Below are 23,126 nucleotides of genomic sequence, written 5' to 3' on the forward strand. Positions count from 1 at the left end.
CGCCCCGGTGCGGCGGAGGCAGCGGGGCCGCACCATGGACAGTGGCTGCGCCTGCCGCCCCCCCGGCCCTGCGCCAGCCGCTGCGGGCGCGGCGGGAGGGCGCCCTGCCCGCCCCGGCACCCCGGCCTCGCCTCAACCCGCTCCCCGGCCCGACAGAAATGCCCCAATCGTAAATACCATTAAGAGGCGATGATCTGCGCCATCTGTCCCTCGGACTTACCGCCCTCTCCACCCCCGGCGCAGCGCCGGATACGAGCTCAGCGAGCACAAAACGAACGGGGAACCCACCGGGTGCCCCGGCTCCACTGCCGCTCCGCACACTCCTCGCCGCCCGAGGGGACTCCAACCATCACCCCGCGGACACTGCCCCTGCTGCCCCAACGGGATCCATTTTTTCGTCTCCCCGTCCTCCCCACACCATCCCGGTGACTCCCATCTCGCCCCAGACCTCTACTTTCTGCACCCCCTGGAGCGCACCGCGGCTAGCGGTGCCGGCGCTGCTCCGCGACCACCTGCCCGGGACCCCGTCAGTCAGCCGCCCGGAGCGCCCGGCAAGGCCGCCGGGGGGAGGCAGCAGCAGGACTTTCATAATAATAAATTAAACACTTCGGGGCCCGAGCCCGTCCCAGTGGAAATTCCCGTTAGCGGCAGGGGGTGGGGAAGCCCAGCGCCCAGGCGGAGGCTGATTAAATTCTTCCCGGAGAAAGGATTAGCGGGCGAGAGAGCTGGGGATAGCCAAGATGCGGGGGTTGTTCTCTGCCCCGCACCTCTCTGGCTCCACAGCCAGCCCTTCATCACGCGGGACGGAGAGGGGAATGTTCGCTCCGTCCCCCACTCCGGTAGTTTGTCCCCCGCGCCCGCGGCGGGGCCGCGCTCCCGTGGTGCTGCCAGGCGCACGGGTACCAGCCAGCTCCCCCCCACGTCCCGCGGCACCTGCTCTCCCGAGAATGAGGGGAGATCAGTGCCCCCATATCACCTCCCGCGTCTCGGGACCAGTCTCTCCCTCTCAGCCGGCCCCGGGCAGGAGCTCCCCCCTCTCTCTCTCTCCCCGCGGCGCGGAGCCCGGTGGCGGGGCTGCCCCGAGCAGGTGGCTCTGCACGAGCGGCCACGAGCCACCCCGGGGCACCCTGGCAGCGGGGCCGCTTTCCCCTACACCCTCCCCGAGACCCCCACAACGAAGGGCAGCCTGCCTGCTCTACCCCCCCCCCCCCTTCTCCCCCCGGCTCTCCCGCCTTCCCCGGGCATCGCCGCCCGCGGGGGAACAAAGAGCCGCAGCCCGGCCCGCTCCCCGCCGGCGGTGCTTACCTGCTGCAGGGCCGCCAGCAGCATCAGCGCCAGCGGCGGCAGGATCCGCGGCGGCGCTCCCGCTACCCGGCACATGGAGGCGAGGAGGGGCGGCGGCAGGGCGGCCCCCAGCAGTTCCGGAGCGCGGCTGGAGCCCGCGGAGCGGGGCGAGGGGAGCGGCGGGGAGGGTCGGGCAGCGGCAGCTGCCGGGAGCTGCGGTCGGCGTCTGCCCCCGCCTGCCGAAGCCGGCTGCCGCTCTAGCTCATGGGCAGCGATGCAGCGGAGAGAGAGAGCGCGGGGGGCGGAGGATGGGTGAAACTCAGCTGTGGGTCAGCCTGCTTGTCTCTGGGCCGAGCCCCCTCCGCGGTGCAGAGGGTGGGCAGGGAAGAGGAGGAGGAGGATGGGCAAACAAAGGCTGGGAGATAAGAAAGAAGTAGTCGCTGCTGCTGCTGCGAGGCCGGTGCGGCGGCGGCTCCTTTCGGCTGGCAGCCTTCCCCACGCCTGGATTGTGCCCGCCTCGCTCCTCCCGCCGGTGCCCCCCAGCGAGCTCGGGCAGGCGGCTCCTCTCAGCGCCTCAGCCCAGGCACGCCAGCTCCGCCGCTTCGCCGGCCCCAGCCCTGCTGCATGCTCGCCCCGCACTTTCTCTCTCCCTCTTTCTTCTCCTCCCTCCACCCCTCCCCCTGCAGGCAAAGCTCTCCGCCGAAGCACAATGATAACAATACCCCAGCAGCCTCTGCCTGCCGTGCGCCTGTCTACGCGCTCGCCCGGTGCCTGCCTGCCTGTCTGCTGCTGGCAGCTCCCTCTCCGCCTCCCGTCGCTCCCTGCCGGCCGCACGGCCAATGGGAGCGGCACGGCACAGTGAGCGCCGGGGAAATTCGCCGCTGTGCCTGCGAATGGTGCTGCCCCTCCTCGGTCCCCGGAGAGCGGGCGCTGGGGGCGGCGGGGCAGGCGGCAGCACCCGATGACCCCGCAACGCCAACAGCTACAGAGCGGTGGAAAGAAATAAATTCAAACACACTTGGTGTACTGCAATGGTTTGGGGGGCGAGAACTTTCTGGGGAAGGAAAAACCCGTCCCCGCCGTGCCCGGTAGGGCACAGTCGGTGCAATGAGAAGCTGCGGGGGCGCCGCTGGTGCCCAGCCCGGGGGCCGTGGGACGGCCCTGCCCGGTGCTGGCAGCTCGGCAAGTTCCGCTCAGCTGTTACTGCTTAGCTTTCCTCTTTTTTATTCCTTTTTTTTTTTTTTGTTGTTTTTTTTTTTTTTCCTTTAGCCACCTTCCGTCCCCCTCATTCCATATTTCTTTTTCTAAACTACCTGCTGAATTTTATTAGCTAATGTTTTCCAAAGCTTGGTTGGGTCCGCAGTCCGCCGGTCCAGAAATGTCAGCGTGCGAAACGGAGCTGGGGAGTGCGGCTGAGCGAACAGTTAGAGAAGCAAGTACCAAGTGCTGGGTTATTTGCCGAGCTGGCACGGATTTTCGCTCGCCCAGTCGGCAAAGTTGTTTTGTGTCTATGCATCAGAGCTTTCATCCTGGGACATAGTAAGGGGAGGCTTCGTAGGTATTCGTATGGCCCCTAGCAGTCTCATGAAGCGTTCATTCAAAATGGTGCATTATTAATTTTAAAGCATCTTTACACCCGAACTTGCAAGAAAAACACTCTTCCCAACGCCCTCCCTCCTTTAGAAAATAACGCAAGCCGTCATGCTCAATGTTCTGAAAGGAAACAGCGGATTTGCCTTTGTGTTTTTGTCGGGGAAAGGCGGGGTAAGTACGTGCTTTTACGATGCTGATTTCATTAGCCTGGGAATTGAAAGTAGCGGTCACTGGCGAGCTGCGATGCAGCTGCGCACCCAAGGCAGGGCAGAGGCAGAGGCGCTGCAGGCCCCGGAGCCGCGGCGGGGATGCGCTGCCGCCCGCCCGTGCCCGGCAGCCGGAGCCGCGCCGCCCGCCGCCTCCGCGGGGCAGAGCCGAGCCCGGGCACCGGCCGAGCCAGACGCCACCTGCAAGGCTGAGACACCAAGCGAGACTCAGCCGAGCAGAGGCGGCCTCAGCTAGCAAAGCAGCCACCCCCCGCCGCCACCTCCTTCCCTCCCTCCCCGCGCCCTCTTTAAAGTTGTAGCCCGTGCAATTGCAGCGATCCCAAGAGTTGTGGAGAACGATGAGAGGAGGGAACTACGGCTGGTCATGAGCTTCTGGATTAAAATTTAGCCAAAGCCTGAGGGAAAGTAAGCAAGCAGGGCACCGCTGATGTTTATATCCTGTAACAAGGACGAGTTTCCCGGTTTTGCACCTGACGGAGCATGTGTTCGGTCTTTTTAGCAATTCTAAGGAGAAATGCTCGGATTTGCTTATGAAACAGTAACTTTTCCTGGGTAGCGGATTCCTGTTTGTATTTTCTGATAAGTAGGCAAAATATTAGCATTTGCTAATGGCTGTATTTGAGCATTTATTCACTTTTACAAGTGTTTTACAGAATGCACAGCACACATTATGAACTACTCCATAAACCAACTGTCCGATGAGAATAATTACCTGTCACCGAAATGAGCCTGCCCCCTCACATCCTTCAACCCATCCATCCCTAAAGGCCTGAAAAACTAAAGGCTCTGCAGCATATCTGGAAAGTTACCAGATCTGAGCTCTGGCTGATGCTTCTTATGGTTCTACTGCTGCCTTTAAATTTATTTGGCAGGATTAGTAAGACTGGCAGAAAAATTGCTCTCACCAACATCCTTTTACTGAATCTTCTAGCCTTGAACAAGTTTGAATAAAGTAGTGGGCTTCCCTCATTTACTTAAAACCCAAAGTTTCCTCTGGCTCACAGTTCCCTGCTTCTGAGTATTGTGATAAAGAGGTAAGAGAAAAGGGGTGGGTAGTACCTTTTGAGGTACAATCTCTGCACCACATCCCTTTATGGTGAGAAGCATTTGTTTGGGAGAGCAGAGCAGAGGAGAAACCTGTGCGTTGTCTCCAAACATGAATGACTCCTCAGGGAATCCTTAATCTGTGGCATAAACCCAAGAGAACACCTCTTTTCTTTCCACACAGAAATAATCTAGCATTAAGTAGACATAGCTGGAAATTCAGAGTTCATACTGCTGCTAAGATGAGATCGTCACCTTTTTTCATGTATATCATGCAAAAGCCAGCCAGCTGGCAATTTCTGGCTAAGATTCAAACAAGTGATTTAGAACTCAAAGGGTTGGTCTCCTAATTCAGCCTCAGATTGCATTTATATGTTTTAACTAGTATGAAAATAGTGGACACAAGTTAATGTTCAAGCTAGGAGATCTCAAGGGCTTCCAGAAAAACTTGTTAAAATTCCATGATTGAGTTGAAGAGAGGATTAGGGTAATTCCCATGTTAGTCATGGAGTTGAATTTCTCTTTCAACTTGTCCAAATTAATTTTCATTCCTAAGGTTCATAAAAATTCTGTAAAAAAAAAAAGAATGCTTTCAATTTGGAACCTACTAGATTGCTCATGGCCTGAAATATTTTGGAAAAGGAGACCCTTTCCCTTGTGGATCTGTTCTTATATTTAATCTGCCAGGTATTGCCACTACTACTTCTCTCCTCAATTCAAATTATGCAAATTAAGTACTTCACTGACAGTTTAAGCCCTTATCTGACATGTATGCATGTGATTTTAGTGAGTTACGCTGCACACATGCAAACTCCTGTTCCTATGTCTAAGTATTTACAAGATGGAAGTGTAAATGCATTGAGCAAAAGTACTAAGGACATGTTAGTTTTTGTCCACTTTTCTTGTATTCTTCATGGGGTATGAAGAAATACTTTTATTTGTCTGGAAAAAAACCCCCAAAATAAATCACAAAATTAATGGGTCTGAGGATGTCCAGTGCTTGTTAATGAGTTTTATCACAATGGTGGAAAGTGCAGTGAATGTTTTTTACTATGACACAAAGGCTGCATGCACCATCAGCTAATCCAGATAAATTCTCCTAACAGAAAAGAAAGAAGTACTAACAAAAATCCAAGTTTTTAAAACCGTGGTTTTAAACTTGGATTCTGTTGTCATCCTACGACTCCAGATTTATTTTGAGTAGTCTGTGACAGGCAATGGGGAAAAAGCATATTTGTATATTCTCTGTAGCAACTTCACACATGTGAAATTCCTAAGGGGAGGGAGATTTTTTTGAATAGTAAGACTGTTAGTTGTTGGCACCACATGAAAATGATTTATCGCTTTAAGAAGTAAATAATCATGTATGGCCAAGAAGAATGAAGTTTTATATAGATAGCATCAAGTGGGTAAGAAAAAATGAGTGGCACGGAAACTAAAATAGCTTAAATATTTTAAAAATTAGAATAATTTAAATGCTATTGTTAGTGCTGCTGTCTTTCTCTAACTTCAGTAAAATAAGTGTGGCCCTGAATTATTTGGTCTGAGTGTTCAGGTTTTTTAATATGCTTTTTTATGTTGATCACCTATGTGAACTAAACCCCCAAAAAGTTCTAATTGTCATTTTATTTAGGGACATACTCTCAGAAAGAAGGGGGAAAAGGTAGTCTTAGCCGTAAGTAAATAATATTTATTTGATTGTATCTTGTAATTCCTTACAGAACTTGAACAGTTTTTCCTGGTGGGCTTTTTTGGCCCTATCATTTCTTAAGATGCATAGCTCTACATATTTTTCCAGGTTTTTCTTAAATCAAGGTAATGAAAGACATGGAAAGGTGACTACAGCTGCAGCATTCATGTACTGTTATGCTCACATTTGAAAATCAGCTGGGTTAGGATAGAAAAATGTAGCATACAGCAGATCTGTTTCTGCTTTAGCAAGCCTCAGCAGCATTAATTGCTTTTTATTAAGATATACATAAGTGAGTGTGTGTGTATACACATACACATGCATATACATATATATATATATATATATATATATATATATATATATATATATATATATATATATATATATATATTATTTGTAGAAAGGGATTTTCTTTTCCCTTATCTGGTAGCTAAATTGTCACCATAGTTATACTTCTGTTAATTGCTAATGAATTTTGTAAAGGACTTCTCTACAGAGAAGAAACTGAGCATATGTAATCCAGATGTGATACAATATATTTGCATATTGTGTAATTGGCTTCATGTTTATACCCTTAGTGTGAAGGTCTGGGATCAACATATTCAAGCTGATTGCTTGTGCTTCATTCTTTCAGGATTCTCATTCAGCATCACTGCCCACTGCCTTCAAGCTGTTTGGCATGGAGAGTTTCTATTGAAAATCAAGATAGAAGCCTTTGGATCAGCATAGCATCTCTATTCAGTGGGATATCTTAAAAAAAAAAGAAAAAAATCTTTTCCAGAACAAGGCTTTAATCATATGGTGTGAGAAAGGATGATCGACCTGTAACTGATGATCGACTGAAAGGATGATGACTTCTAACAAGGGCATATGATGATTTCTAATCTCTGCAAAAGAAAGTTTTAGACTTTCACAGAGCTGCTTCGTATTGATCAGGCCAGTAGGAAGAGGTGAACTTGCTTCTTAAAAAGCTAGCTTCAGTAAATACTTTAAAAATTATTTATGATTTGAAGTATTTCCTTTTTCTTGGTTTGCTTTCCAACAATATAAAGTATTAATTTTACTGTCTTCGAATCAGAAGTCTTGACTTTTTTCTGATTTATGCAGTCTGCAGAGTCCCAGACTCCCTCTTTAGCCATAACCTTAATTCACTGGTGTGAATGAAGCTGTTGACTTCTATGAAGAGGTATGTGACACCTACAAAAACAAACAAAGAAATTTCCAAAAGATAAATCTTACTGTTCCTGACTTCTTGGTAATAAAAATTAAGAAAATGTAACCCTAGTTGTTTGTAGTAAACCAGCATAGACAGATAATAATTTAATGAAATTTTAATAATTTGCTTTAATAAAATTGTAAGAGCTGTCGTGTGGATTGTCACTTTCATTATTAAATAGAACCTATATTTAGATATGTCTAATATTTTCCACCAAACCTTATTTTCATTTACTGTATTATTTCCTTTAGTTAATAAGTTTTAATTCTCTGTTTCAAGCCAAGTGCTTTTTGAAAACTTTCAAAAAATACTTTGTCCTTTTAGAAGAATGAGATCAGGGAAACTATGTAATTTTATTTTTGTTGAAAAATTCTTGCTGCCATTTCAGGTGTTTTACTCCAGGCTCTGAAGCAGAGAGCTTAACTTCAGGAGGAGCATGATCCTTACATTGAGGTTGTGCCTTTTTCAATTGCTGTTGAAGTTGGCCAAAATCTGGCATTTTTACAGATCTGAAAATTATGTTGTTACAGTTCAGAAGACTTTCACAGCCATATCCCCTGACATACCCATCTGCATCCAATATTCCCCCAACAATTGCTGTTTTGCAAAAATTCTGAAAACAAGCCATCTTCATAGAATAAGTCATTGTCCCTTATTTTGGATATGGAAGAGATGCTCTGAAATTCCTGTTGGATTAATCCAACAATACTTCCTGTTGGATTAAGCATGGGAGAGAGAGTAGGTGCTGTCTATGTTCATGAATTTGTTGCTCCCCTTTCAGACAATGTTCTCAAAAATTGCAGAAGGATTAAGAAGTTTAGAACAGTTAGAAGGTCAGGGAATTGTGGATTCAAGCATCTGAAAAATTGGTTTTATTGACCAGTATATTAATAATAGTAGTTCTCTTATTAAGAGAATTTACAATTTGTCTGCAAAAATTCAGTCCAAGTTAAAATTAGATATGCAGTGAAGTAGCCATGGAGAAATATTTTACATACTTGCAGAAAAATCTGATGATTTTTAAAAAATTCCTCCTACTTTTTGAATCATTTTTACATTAGTAAGACTCAAAAATGGCTTTCATCTTTAAAATGAAATTTTGCAGATCTTCTATATGTATTGCAGCAATGCAAGCCTAAATCATCCCCAAATGCTGTCTGAATTTACAAGACGGAATCATTAACCTGAACTTTAGGAAGTCTCTAAAGATTTATTCATAGGGGAAAAATATTCTCCTTTGGTTATATTAAAGCCCTGGCAGCTTGGAGACTTGGGTTTTTGTCCTCAGATTGCCAGGTATATCCTGTGAAAAGTCTCATCTCTGCAGGCACAGCTGTGTCTGCGACTTCAAACAAAACAAAACCAAACCAAAAGACAAAAAAAAAGGGGCTTTTTCCTGTGGTACCGTGGCTTGCTACTGTTGACAGCTGCCCACCTTGTCTCTTCCCAAGAGGTCTCCATCCTCAGAGCTGAGGGGAACATGTTCGTGTCCCCCTCTTCACCAGTGTGTCGGTTCAGATGCTCCAACAGCGACATGAGCTGCAGAGCTGAGCGGTGCCCCCGGTAGCTGCCAGGCACTGGGTTAGAAAATGGCACGGTGACCGTGATTAGAAATGGTGACTCTGAGGCTGCAGAGTGAGAGGGTTGTTTGGATTGAGGTGTTAACAACTGTCATGGCAAGATGAGACAGGGCTCCTTTGTCAAAACCTTAAATCTGTGTTCTTCCTGCTTATAAACGCCCCTCTGCTGCTTCTCGCCTCAGGATCAGAGTGAGTTCCTGAGGGCTTGTCAACTTTGAAAGTTGGTCCAGATTTTTTTCCCAGAATCTTAAAGAAAGTATTTAGGAGTTGAAGTTAAGAACTGATTTTTTTTTTTTTTTATTAGCTGTAGCTCTAATTTATTTTTTGTGTTAAAGATCACAGTTCAGTACACGTGCAGATTCTGAAAACAACTAGCTAATAAAAAAAAATCTATGACTTTAGTTCTTTGATTTTAAAATAAAATATCTTTTTCTCTGCTTCTAATTGATAATATTCATTGTTTTTTTATATTTTCTGAAGTCAGAAAGGGCCATTTTAATAATTTATTTTGACTTCATCAAAGCACAGGCTTAAAAATATTGCCTAGTAGTTTTCCTAACAAGGACAAGAACTTGTGCAGAGCAAGGGGATGTTTTTGAGGCAGACATAGAAGCTTGATTTAGAGTGGCAAGTTTTGCTAGTTATATTTTCCTAGTGAAATGCAGTTCTTTTGTGAGAAGTCTTGCTTCACAAGTCAGGGACAGCCACTTTTTCCACCTAGGCCTTTCTTTGAACCACTGTGGAGAGGGTGCACTATGAGCTGCTGCTGCAGCCTCGTCTGCTCACAGTTCCCGAGCTGCAGGCAACAGCAGGGAGCTCAGCACGGACTAAACGCCCAAGTGTTCACTTTGATTTGCAGAAGGATTTTGCATCCAACACTGAGCTTTGTACTACTGCCGTGGTAGCTACGTTGTACCACGGCTGTTGCATAGCCAAGAATAGTTTTTGGAGAAAAAGAAATACTGAAAATGTATTTATTTTCAGCATTTGTTGTCACAGGATTTGTTGTCAGGCATTCTTTATGCATGCTAGTGATTTGCCTTAAAGTTGTTACTTTGGAAACAAAGCAGAAGTTACTGCCTAATTAGACATTTATTATTTTCTACAAAAAATTCCATTTTCATTTAAAAATTGCTGATGTTGCCAGTACTAAGTGGATGGTTACCCTTCTCTTTAAAAATGTTACAGATTAATGTCATAGAATCATAGAATGGGTTAGGTTGGGAGGGACATTAAAGATCATCTAGTTTCAACATCATTGTTGTGGTGAGGAATGCCTTTCACTAGACCAGATTGCTCAGAGCTCCATTCAGTCTGGCCTTAAGCCCTTCCAGGGAAGTAATGAGTAAGCTATGTTTATCTAACTTGTGTAATTTCTTGGCATTCACTCTTGGTACTTTTTTCAGCACTGAGAGAGTTAACTTTTTCATGTGTCTTTTCACTGTATTGGAACAGACCAGTTACCTTTGATAAGATGAAGCTTTTCCTCATTAAGCTAACTAAATCAAAGTCTTTGAGTATTTCATTAAATACATAGTTCCCAATAATTTAGTAAATGCTCCAGTTCTCCCCTGACCCTCTAATTTTTAACATGCTGCTTGAAATGCTGGTACTAGAACTGCATGCTGTATTTTACCACCAGCTGTAGTAATTTGAAAAACAGAAGTAATACATGTACCAGACTCCTACTCAGTGCTCCCATGTTAGCAGATACAGTGCTCATATTAACCCTTGCATCACACCCTTGCTTGGGTTACCAGATAACCCCCCATCAGAACCAGTTTCCCAGAATAATATCCTTTGCTGAGAAACACACCCTTCAGCATTTGCTCTTGAGCCAGGAGGAACCCTCATTTTCCTTTGCACTGAAGCTTTTGTAAATACATTCTTTGCAGTTCCACTCCTGGCAGTCTTCTACTTCCATCCCACGCTCATCACTTTATATCTCTCCGTACTCTCTCCTGACACTGATTTGGAGTCATCACCAGATTGCCTTTGCAAATAAATATCCTTGGGAAGCCAGGAGTGCTGATAAATAATGTTGAGTTTCCATATCCATTAAAGCAGCCATGTCCCTTTTGATTCTGCTTGAACATATCTTAAGCTTCTGAAGTGAAGAATGTCTAATCCCACCTGGCGATGAGTCAGTAAATTGTAAACATATACAAGGCATTCAGAACTGGTGACGGAATTCCTCCAAATATGAGTCCTTGTGTCAATGGCTAAGAAATTTCAACAAAAGAACTGAAGAATGAGAAAAACAGAAGAGGACTTATGATGATGAATGTACCACAGTTGGGAGGAGTCTGGATCTTAGTTGAGTCAAGCTAAAGAATTATGTACTGTTTAGTTATCCATCAAAACCACAATTGATATGATCCTTGGCTGTAACTTTGCATTGTATGCATAAAATTACAGGCCTTGGGTTGGTTTGGAGATTTTTTTATGCATATTACTTTGCTTTACATCTGTTCCTTCTCAGTGCTGTTACTTCCCTAGAGTCAGGGCACTGTGTAAACACCATAAACTTCAGCCTGGACTGGAGCAACATAGAACTTTTGGAAATGGTTAATTCCTTCAGTGGCTTTTTCCCACTTTCCATACACATCCATATAATGACTCAACGCCTCTGCTCACAGTACTGGCTCTTCTCGAGGAGTGCTAGGGAAACAAAACTCTGGCAATACTTTTGCTGCTGGAGACAGTATTTTAATAGAATCGTGGAATTGTTTAAGTCTGACTGAGGATTCACTCAGTCCCAATAAAGATATTAAGCAGGACTGGCCCCAACTCTGAGTCCAGCTGCCAGCTGGATGTAACTCCATTCACCACCACTCCCTGGGCCTGGCTGTCTGGACAATTCTTGGGGTTTTACCCAGTGAAAACTGCACCTGAGCAGGCAGTTTCTCCAGGAGAATATTGTGGTAATCAGTGTAAGAGGCTTTTCTAAAGTCAAGGTAGACAACATCTACAGCCTTCTACTCATCCACTAAGTGGGTCACTCTGTCATAACAGGAGATCAGGCTTTCATGAACTCAGGCTGGCTGGGCCTGATCTCCTGGTTGTCCTGTGTGTGCCGCATGGTGGCACTCAAGGTGATGTGCTCCATAACATAAACAGCCAAAATCACATTACAGAGAAAATTCAGACATGTAGGACACTGAAAATTGCTTGGCCTCATACAGCTATTGCAAAATGCTATTAATTTTACAGTGTATTTGCTAATAATTTGCAGGTATAATAAAAAAGAACTGAAAACTAAAGGCAAAGACTGCAATGAAGAAAAAATCTCCTGTGCTTGTTCAGATATTTGGCATTTACCTTTACTCTTCCTAGCATCTAGAGTGTATCTGTGGTTGAGAGTAAGGTGAGGAAAAGATCATGATAACGAGCACCCTTGTTCATCTTTCCAGTTTATCCATTGTCTGTTTTGAGTAAGATGCTTCTATCTGTCAGGAAAGTCTTATCTCTGGGTAACATCCTAAAAGTAAAACAAGATTTAAGGGTAGTAGCAACCCTCAAATTAAGGGCTGTTTTTTACGGGTTTTTTTTGCCTAGCCCCCAGTCTAACACATCCCTGGTTGAACAACCGGCTGCTGTCACAGAAGGTTTAGGAAGAAGAAAATGATTTCCAACATAGTTCAGCCTCTCAAGGGATGTCAAATGAAAGGCTAAGGTAGAAGAATAGCCGGGAATGGTCCCCAAAAACTGAGGGGAAAGTGGGAAAAGGATTGCTTTATGTTGTTGGCACTGATATTATGGAGAGGGGTCTCCAAGTTCCTGGGATGTTTCTTTCATGCTGCTGCTTCCATAAAGGGGGGGTACCTTTTCTCCATTGAGAGGTAGACATCTCCACAGGAAAAGAAAGAAGAAAAGATCTGTTTGGGAGATTATTATATTTGCTCTAAGAAAGCCATAAAGAGAAAACTGAGAAGCAAATAGATTCCTACACTAGGACCAAAGGATCAAACTGGATAAAAAGAGTCAGATAAAAATTAATGGAAAATTATCCCAATGGAATTCTTCAGCAAAGGCTGGGCAGGATGTCCCCAAGCTTTGCTGCTGTCACTAGTGGGAGAACCTTTTCAGGCATTGGCTATAGGACCTTCCCACAGCAATAATTTAATCCCCCTTTCCTTCCTTTTGAATAAAACAGTTCTTTCCACATATCCTTGGGAAAAATACAGCATTTAACCATAAGTGGGCCAAAAACATTTTCCAATTTTAAACTGAGCAAAATTAAGCCAAACTATTATTTTTTGCTGTCTGTGGAACACAGAGAAAGCACCATATGCTGGGGAACTGAAAATAAATCAGATATTCCCTAGTGAGGTGTGAATTCTCAGTGACATTAATATCTAGATTATCCAAAGAACAGATTTTCCTTTGAACACTGTTGAAGATGACCCCCAGTTCCTGGCTATGTTGATGTTTCCACATTAATTTAGGGGACCTTCCTTAATAACTGATGAGGCCCTGTGGCAACATGAAAAAATATTTTGTTTTATATATGAAGATTTTGAAAGATGAAGGCTTGAAACCTTGTTAGTCATGTACATCCCTCTACAAGTCATAATGGTATTGGGAATGCAACTATACAATGCAATTCATAGGGAGCCTGTTGCTCCTCTTCCATGAGCCAGATGACCATGACATCTGCAGGTACACAATACTGCACAGTGGTATCCATGTGCTATAAAATTCTTGTTGTGAAGACAGAGCCTATTTGTATAAATAAAATTTATATTCATAGCATTATTCAAGATTTTGTCAAGTGTCCTGAAAGCAATTCAAAAACAGAAATGGCAAAAGTAATGGGTATCTAAAAAACAAGGAGAGTGTAAGTTTGAGTCAAAGTTTGAAATTCTTGTCTTCAGGGACTATCCTGCACTGAGAACCCAAACATGTAGGATAGAGGTATGTGGTGGAACATCGTACCATTGTGCATTTCCTCAGACTACAGAGGGGCACATTTGAAAAAGCAGTTAACATTAAATAGTCTCATTACAGTGAGAGTACTCTAGGCTGGTGCCTAAAGTGACCCAGACCCACTTGGGTTGGATATTGCGAAATTGCTGTGCTGAAACTGATTTATGGTTTTTAATTGACCATGCTGTGTATGGTCAATTGCAGGTGCAGCCTCAGAAGGGTGTATGTGAAGCATTTCTTCAGATGATTTTTACCCACTATAGTTTGCTAAGATCTGTACCAGGAAGTATTGTTGTAGTACTGAGAAAGTTTATTTTATTGACTGCTGTGGCTCTCTCCTGGCTCATTCTTTTCTAAAAACTGGGCACAGCCCCATAAACCACAGAAGAACAGAATCAAGATTAAAATTGACCTCAATGCCACTTAGTGAGATCATTTAAGCAGTTGGAGTCAGTGTGGTTTTACACCAATTAAGTACTGTTACAAGGCAAAATCCCATTGACTAGAATTATGTCAGTGTTTATTGCAAAATAATGTACATTACCCTAGCTATATGAAGTCATGATGGAGTATGGTGCCAATACAGTTTAAGAACACTTTGCACAATCCTAGCAAAAAATTTAAATATTGCCAGTGTCAACTGAAGGACAGCATTCATTTTCTTGATGTCATGCTGGGCTTGAAGAAAACACCTAATGCAAAATATTGAACATGATATCAGTGAAGGAAATGAAGGATTTTGTTTGTTTCAAACCAAATGGAAATGAAATAATAATACTGTAACCATGAGGCACTCCACCCAGGTAATGATTTATCTAAATCCAAAATAAAACAAAAAGAGACCAAAACCAAACATTTCTTCCCTCCCTCCCCTCCCCAAAAAAAGAGCTCACTTAAAAAAAAAAAGAAACCAAACCCATTTACTCTCTGTTTTTGTTGGATAGAAGAATCAGAAATAGAACTCTGGCCAGCCAATACAGTCGTCTATCTACACAACCATAATAGTTTTATAGATCTCTAACCATGTAACAATCAGTTCTGTTTCTCCTTATTGGTGGAGAAGTGCATGGAAAAGAGATGAAGATATTAGTCCTTAAAGAGCAAATAAATCTTAAAATAAACTCCCAAAAAGCAAAAAAAAAAAAAAAAAAAAAAAATTATTTGTGTTATACTAAAGGCATTAAGCAATGTCTTTTTAAGTGTCTTGCCAACAGTTCAAACATGGAAATAACAAAACTACTTCTGTAATCACCATAAAAATTAATAACCATGAAGCTGGAAAGGTCTCAGGCTTGGATAAGAGGATCTGCACCTCCATTACATTGTTACCTTTATGACCAAATTTTTTCAATTGGTAATACTCTATTATAAAAGCTTTAAGTTTCCTTACGTGTTAAATCAGGCACTGTATAGAGAAAAAAAATCAGACATTTTAAATGCCCTGGAAATTAGGCACTGAGATAGCAGTTTCTTTGACTCATAGAAGAAGCCTACTCTTAGGATGAACTGACTAATAAAATCCACAGGTGACCACAAAAAAAAAAAAAAAAAAAGAAAAAGAAAAAGGAGAGGTGAATATTTTGAGCATATGCTCAAATGGTCACATTTGAACTCTGCTTCTCCTTGGTGAAGCTCAAGTAACATTTACTGCTAGGAGTGGGTCCTGGACTTTGTTAAATTTCTTTCTTAAACTGGTCGCGACCTGAGGATCTGCCATTTATTTCTCTGGCCCCAGCTGCAGGGAATGAACAGCATGCCCTCTACTGTACTGCACTTTAGTTGCCCTTTAGATGCTCCTTCACTTGCCTTAATCCTCTATGGCCAGGATTTATCCTAATTCCTTAAATTCGGCCTAATTTTCATTCAACTCCATTGAAAGTATCTCTTACATTCTGAGCAAATGGAGCACGAGGAACTCTCTCCTACATTATTAAAAAAATGCAGCCAAGGTGATTAGACTTGGACAGCTGGCTGGTGTTGAAGTTTCTGTGTTAAAGACTCCTGTAGTTATTTTTTTCTTAATCAGTCTAGAAGCGACATGTTGCTATAGGCAATCAATTTGTTTACAGCAGAAGATAAAGTCTAATATTTATTATTCAGTGATCCAGTCACTCACATGTGTGTGTATGAATTACATACTGTATTCACAAAAAAAAATTAAATTGAAAAGGCACAACATGAGGCAATTTTCATAAAAGACTAACAATGCTGACAGTAGGTGTCCTTTTAACTGAAGACTTTTTTTCTTCAGGTCTCTTCATAAAGAGGGTAAGTTCTTTAAAATAACAAAGTTAATTGTAGCTAGCACTGAAATGATAAAAAAAAAAGATTTGACTCTCTACGGGAGGCTATTATTTCAACTGATGAAAGGAGAGAGATGTCTGACAGAATAATAGGATTAATTTTTAAAACATGCTCAGCTTTGGACATTATGTCCAAAAGCAATGACATGATTACTGTTGTCTTTATAGAATGTACAAAAGTTTAATTTTAGGGAAAACACTGGAAATGCTAAGACAGTAGGCATTTGATTTGCTTTGATGACTTAATAGACAGTTTAGCTGCCTTTTAAATTGATGGCTGACAGTTGAAAAGGGTGCATTTTAAATAAGTTGTCTGGATTTCACAATCTTGGCTTCCAGGCTTTACTGGAACTCATACTGTTAATACCTTTGGTAACAAGTCTAAGTTTTCCTGAGTCAGTTATTTTGGGCAACACCAACTTTGCCTGTCAAACTACATGGGCAAGGAACCCACAGCTTTACCATAATGATCTATAAGGAAAAGTCAATTACATTTTACACATTTTTCTTGAAAGTGAAATCCTGATCACCTTGAAATTAGTTTATTTTCAGACTACTTAAAATGGTATTTTGTTCCATGAACACACAGATGTCTTAAAATAAACTTTTACATGTTCACACACTGAAGCTGGATTAAGATAATATAAGAAGCTATTTTGAATTCTCTGACCTTCACAGATTGAAGTTTCAACTTCAATCAGTGCTAACACAGTTTTTCTTCTTCCCTCCCCTTTTCACAATACAATAAAATTTTATTTGAATATTGTAGTGTGGGTTATAAAATCTCAGAGAATTGAAGTGGCAAGTCTCCAGGATCTGACTGTGCTAAGGGAAGAGATAAATTACCTTTCTTGAAGAAGAGAGTGATTGCTTTATGTTTAAAATGTTTCTGCTATTAGGAATTAAAAACAAACGCTTGGATTTTGGTCTGTGACCTCCCTACAATGTCCATGAAGGAAATCACATAAATGTCAGCTAAAGCAGGCCTTCACATAGGATGGGGTTTGAAACAATTTCCAGAGAGAGTGGGGGCTTTGCCAGCTCAAAGAATAACATTTTTGAAAGACATTTTGAAGACAGGTGTATTATTATGCATTACAGTAACTGAACTCTTCCAACTTTTGTTGTTTTAAGCAAAAGAAATACTAGGAAGATTTTAGATTAATATTAATATAACTTCTACCTCCAAAACAGAGAGCACTTTGAACATTTTAAAAGTCAATAAAGTACTCTTAGAGGAGCATTCTTGTTTTACCAAAAATACACTCTTTAAGCAAACTTATTGTTATTCTACAGGATTTGTCTGTCTTTTTCTATGTAATAACAGAGTTCTAACATTAATAAGAAGAAACCTAAGTAATATAAATACCTCTGCTTAGAACATTAGCTGCAGTACTTGTCATTGTTAAGTTTTAAATCTTCATTGCCAAATACACATGAGACAAAATAAATAATTTTGTGTAACTGTAGAAACCTTTCTCCCCCAGATTCCTTTCTTTTCCCCTCTAAGACTTTTTCATGCTATTTTATGGTAGCATAACACGTTAGCGTCTTTATGCTGCAATTTGCTGATATGAAGTTTCATTGTACATGTTAATGTAGGAATGCTACAAGAAAGTTGCTTGATCTTCTTCCAAGTTTTAAATACCAATTTTAAGCAGCAATAGTCTCATTCACTAATTGCTGTTTATTTCTTACATGCGGCTGTATTTTTTCCTTTTCTTATTTTCTCTCTCTGCCACAGCAAAGTCTTTTTAATTGCAGCACAATTTTTCATTCTGCTCAGGTCAGTTTTATTTCCCTTCATCCCCCAGCTTTAACAATATTTGCACAGAAAAATACAGAGTGCTGTGTTATTTTTGGCTTTTGATAAAAGTAGGCAATATATTCTAGCTTTGCATTAAAACCAAGGTTAAGTAGTGTTACAAGCAAGGTGTGGACCAAAACTGAACAAGCTGCTTAGCTAAAATGTTGGGTTTTTTTCAAGAGGACTTATTCACATTCAAACAATAATTTGCAGTGATGCAAATCTGCAATCTCATTCTGGGAGAAAAAAAATCAGTTTCCTCCCAGATTTTTCTCAAACTGGGACACCTTTTAATTAACAGGTTAAAAAAAAGAAACCAGGGAAAAACCTATCTCTTTTTTTGTGCATTTCCAAAGATGGTCTCTTCTTGTTGTAGATGCTGTAAACCTGAATAAGACATAATGTTCTAGCCTCCAGCCTTTCCTCCAACCTTGCCTCTTAGATTAAGAAATAGAAATGAAAACATTAATGGAGATTTTTATTTTAGTATGTAGACTTGGGTGTCTCTTCAGGCCTCCTGGAGTGTTTTTTTGAACTGCTTAATTCTTCAAGGGAAAAGTATAAAGTATAAGCTTTCTTGTACTGTTCTAGTGTTACCAAACTGAACTTTATTTAGTTTGAGCACACTTCAAGGAATGAAGCCATTGCCTCACTTTATGCTGTCTGTGTATCTATGTGTTTACAGCAAAATTAGTTCTTCAGTCTGATTCAAGTCTGAAAATTGGTCACAATTTAACAGATAAAAAAGCTCACGTTCAGTAAATATTCTGTGTTCACACTCTCTCATTTTTTTCTTCTCTGCAGTTTTTTCTCCATCTTTCTCTCTTTCCTACACTGTATATTCGTAATGCAGTGAAATCTCAAGATACTCAAATCAAAATAACTCAGCATTAGATAAAACAACAAAGAAAATTGTGGGCTGATTTCCCCTCCTCCCGCTCTTCTTTATATCCAAAAGTTATAAAAGACTATACAAAATTTCCATGGAAGGTGGAACATAAGCGCAGCTTAATAATGAACTTTCCAAAATGCCTTTTGACATGCCTTTATTACTGGCACACTTACCAGGCCCTTGCTGAGTTTAGAGCCTTTTTGTTCTGAGCACTGTGTAAACAAAGAAGAATCTTTATACTGCACAAGGGGAGTGAAGGTAGGAAGTTATTCTTCATCTTCAAAAAGGATGGTGAACAGGGACTATATTGATTCTATTTTCAAGAGTATCTCTGGCCTGATAAGATTTGACCTGTTAAGACTGATACTACAGGAGATATTATGGTTGAATAAATCTGTTTAGACAACCAAGAAAGGAGGCTCTGTAAATTGAGTAGATGATGTCCTGTGTATTCTCAAATTTCATAAATCCCAAATTTTAGAAAAGTTAGAGTAATAATAAGACTTAATACAGGCCTTTCCAGCAGTCCACCCTTACATAGTATTTGAAATAAATGTTGACTTATGTTGTTGGAGTTCTGATAAGTACTTACATTACAGTTATTTTTGGAACACTCTGATGAGGTTTAAATATAACCAGACAACTTGGAACTGCTGTAAAAAATTTTATTAAAAAAAATAACTTACATATTAATCTGTATAAAAAGCTTTTGGTGGCTAAGTGAATAAATACAGAAGAACACTCATAAAGAATCTTGAAAACCTTTGCTACAATTTTGTATTACTTTGTTGTAAAATTTATGTTAAATAGGCCACTTTAATCTCAGCTCTTTAAGTTACATGTGAGCCTGTTAGATCTTTAGTATCTCTTCCATCTTTACTCCACATACCTGCTATTTAATGTGAGTGTAAAAGATTTTAAAATTCCTGTTTCCCTTTGTTCACAGGACTGGAATAATGGACAGGTTTCCATCATAGAGGAGAAACAAATTTTATAATGACAAAACAATTAAATTGATTTTCATAATTTGACTGAAATATGTCTTCTTCTAATTGAGGAGCTAACAGTAAATACTAGCACCTTCAAAACACTGAAGTCTCCCTTTGAATCATTCTTCCCATCTCATCACCAGACTTGTCAGGGATTTTGTTGGCATGCATGCAGCAAATGTAAATGTTTGAGCTGGAGCTCTGGCGTGGAAAGCATGGTCTGAAGGAGAGAGATGTAGAGTCTAGAAACTCCTGCCATTTTGTGTTACTTTTTAAAGTTGTGAAGGTAATTCAGTCACAGGATTTGTCTTTAAAAAATGAGCTAATATTGCCTCTGTACAAGCACACAGTCTCACATCTCTTCTAGTTTTCTGCTATGCAGTACAACTTTACAAAAAATATTAGTTGTAAACAGCAAACAACTGGATCAAAAGTAGATACTCTTTCCTTCTAAACTTGAGGCAGGATGAACAGCAAAATTATTCTCCTTTCTACTTCCAGTATATTGTCACATGGTCCATAATGTGATCAGAAGTCCTCTCTCTTCAAGTTTCACAAGTCCTGTTTTTCAATGCAGAAATTAATTTCTATACAGAGCAGCAATAAGATTTCCTTTTAAAAATATGAAATCCAGACATTTTTCTTGAATTGTTGATTTTTAAATGCCTGAACTTAATGATCATTGATTCCTGGAAGATCTATTTGCTTAGACATTTTTTATCATTGGATGCTTCAGTGGCCATTTTGCTGTTCTGGCTGCTGCCAATATCTCATATCTCTGTACTGGCTGTCCAGTAACATGCTGTTCAACCATTGCCAAAACCATCTTCACATTTTTTACTAATAAAACTGCAGTACAGACAAGTTGTCATGTTCGTAATGCTACTAGTAATAATAGCCCTTTAAGTTTTAATACATTAAAAAGGCAAATAAAACAGCATCCTCAAGATGGCTGAGGCAGGGAAACTCAGCTCTAAAGACTATTTTTTCTGTACATTGCTTTTGCTTTTAGACTTTAACATCATTTCATCTTGTACTGAAAAAAACATGAATTGCTCAACAACAAAGTAAAATTTAGGAGAATTTCTAACTTCTAAAAAAGATTAAAGTACACCCAATCTCAAGAACATTTGTTGGAAAGCCAGTTTTACTCGTGTTTTTGCATCCTTCCACCCACAGAAGCAACTGTAAAAACTGAATTTTGTGTTTTTCTGGGAAAAGAAAACTGCAAAACCAAAACTGTTAGTGTTTGGAGATCAGGTAGGTGTGCATAATAATTTTTCTTTCTATCTTATTTTTCTTTCTAATGATGCATTTATAGGTTGTCATGCCCTGAAAAGTTCTAATATTACATGAAGGAAGGGGACTTGAGGAGGTAATCTGTTGTCAGTGGGAAATATAAGATGTACAATCTCTAGGGAAGGTTGCTGAGAGGATGGAAGGGCTCAATTTCTTGGATTGAACAGTCTCAGTTGTGTGTGTTAGCTAGAGAGGGGGAGCATGGTGCCTCTAGCAGCTAATCTGCTTCTATGGCCCACCCAGTGATGCTGCATAATGCATACAGCTCTGAAACAGCCCTGAGACTGCTCTCAAATCACACCGTTATCCCTCTACCAAGAAGGCTTTTGCATCTGATGTGCTTAACCTGAGTTGTTTGTATTATTCAAAACCACACTGGCAAGTAGCTCTCAGAAAGATGTTTATGAATTTCCTGCGAAATCTGGTATTTATGGACTACGTACAAACTAGATCAGGTTTCTTTTAAGTGTCTGGCACAGAAAATCCGTGTGTTGGTATGGTTGCATGACAAACTGTGCTTTAGATCCTGTTAGGATATCCATTAAGTGACAGGCTTGTTTTCCCTCACCCATCACAGAAGATGAAGCCTTGGAGTCCCATAACTGTATTCTCAACAGTGTTGGCATTATGGATCTACTTATACACAGTAAAAGCAAAATCTTTCCTGTCAAAGAGCCTATGATCAGCACACTTGGTAAAAATGACTCAACTGTAGGCATTCATTCATTCATTCATTCATTCATTCATTCATGCATTCATGCATTCATTCACAGAACACAGAAAAGCAGGAAAAAGATAAAAGGTTAGGCATATACCCACATTTCTTCTCAACTACCTCTTAGTCTTTACTTTCAGTGCTTGGTAAACCAACTTGTACCCAGTTCTGGTCTGGGAAAAATAAACTAAGTTTCTGCAATGTGCTTTATTTAGCTAGGTGTAACTGCAGTGATATAGTGACAGCCTTAGGTCAAGAGGATTAAACTGAGCAATGCTTACAGCTGCTCATCATACTGTTCCATCCAGGTAGTGGGTGTACCTTTGGCTGCCTCTTAATCTTAAAAGTAGGAGGTAGGTTAAGCATCCCAACTAGCAACAACGCAGGAGGACATCACTCCTAAAGAATGCAAGTCTGAGTTTTAAATCAGGGAAAGTGTTATTTGGAGTTCCATTGCACATAATTAGTCCTTTTCTTTTTAAACATCATGAAATCTACATGCATTATGCAAAGGAAGAAAAATAAAGGTGGTGGGGGAAGAACTGAAATCTTGCTGTACATACTTGGAAAATGACAGTATTTTTAATGAAAATAGGGTATTAGATAGTGGACTGAGTTCAGTTCTGGGTGTAAAAGCAGAAGAATGAATGTAATGCAGATTTTGAAACAACTCAAGTTCCAGGCAAGACTGCATCATGAGATATTTTCCATAAGGAAAAGAGACAGGGGAAGGACATGATTGCAAACTTCAAATATGTAAAGAGTTGCTGGTTATTCTCTATGTCCATGGAAACTAATGTAGCAGAGGAAAAGAGGATGTGCAAGGAACAGGTGAGGAATAGTGATCTGAGGGCTCACATATCTCCATGTCTCATGGTAAGGACTGGAAGAGGAGAGGAGGATGAAGCTAGAGGCCACCCAGGTAAGGTAGATGTTAGATGGGTCTCTGTGGGGTTACCTTGGAGGTTACTAAGAGCACTGGCCACTCTGAGGCTGCTGTTTGTCACCTCTGAAGTTGCGTCCCACCAATGGTCCACTTGCACGTGCAGTGACATCTTCACTATCTCACAGCTTGACAATCAAAGCTGGGCCACAGTTCTTGCTATCATTAAGTTGTCTCACAGCTAACGTTAAAACTAAGAATTTCACCACTTAAATTCCTTTAATTACTTTAAGATGACATGATGCTGTTTATGAATATTAACATGATACTACTTATGAATGATAATATGCTACTGCTTATGAATAAGTGCATTTCAGTGAGGTTTGCCATAAATTTCCTACCAGATCAGGGTTTTTTTTATTCTGGAACTTGTTTCTTGATGTCTTTTTCTTCATAGTTGAGGGTCAATTGTACCAGATATTCCTACTATTCTCTCATCTTTCTTTCTGAGTTTCCCAAATATGAGTCAGCCTGGTCTAGAGCTGTACCTGGAGCAGAAAGCTGAAAAGCAGAGTGTATTAACACTCTTCTAATTTGCCTCTCTGGCTGCCAAGCCAAAGCACATGCACAACTCCCTAGCTTGGAGTACAGCCAGGATAAATCTATGACTAC

At 41.3% G+C, this 23,126-nt stretch overlaps 1 protein-coding gene across 1 annotated transcript in view; it reads right to left on the minus strand.

Moving 5' to 3' along the window:
• The window catches only part of CDH2 (cadherin 2), a 115,977-nt gene extending 114,205 nt beyond the window's left edge, over positions 1–1,772 (minus strand). Inside the window, exon 1 of the mRNA XM_059478353.1 lies at positions 1,306–1,772. Within this exon, the coding sequence (XP_059334336.1) occupies positions 1,306–1,380 (75 nt within the window). The 5' untranslated portion in view covers positions 1,381–1,772. The remainder of the gene's footprint in view (positions 1–1,305) is intronic.
• Between the last annotated feature and the right edge of the window lie 21,354 nt (positions 1,773–23,126).

This window comes from Ammospiza nelsoni, chromosome 1 (genome assembly GCF_027579445.1).
Source record: "Ammospiza nelsoni isolate bAmmNel1 chromosome 1, bAmmNel1.pri, whole genome shotgun sequence".
NCBI classification, from domain to species: domain Eukaryota; kingdom Metazoa; phylum Chordata; class Aves; order Passeriformes; family Passerellidae; genus Ammospiza; species Ammospiza nelsoni.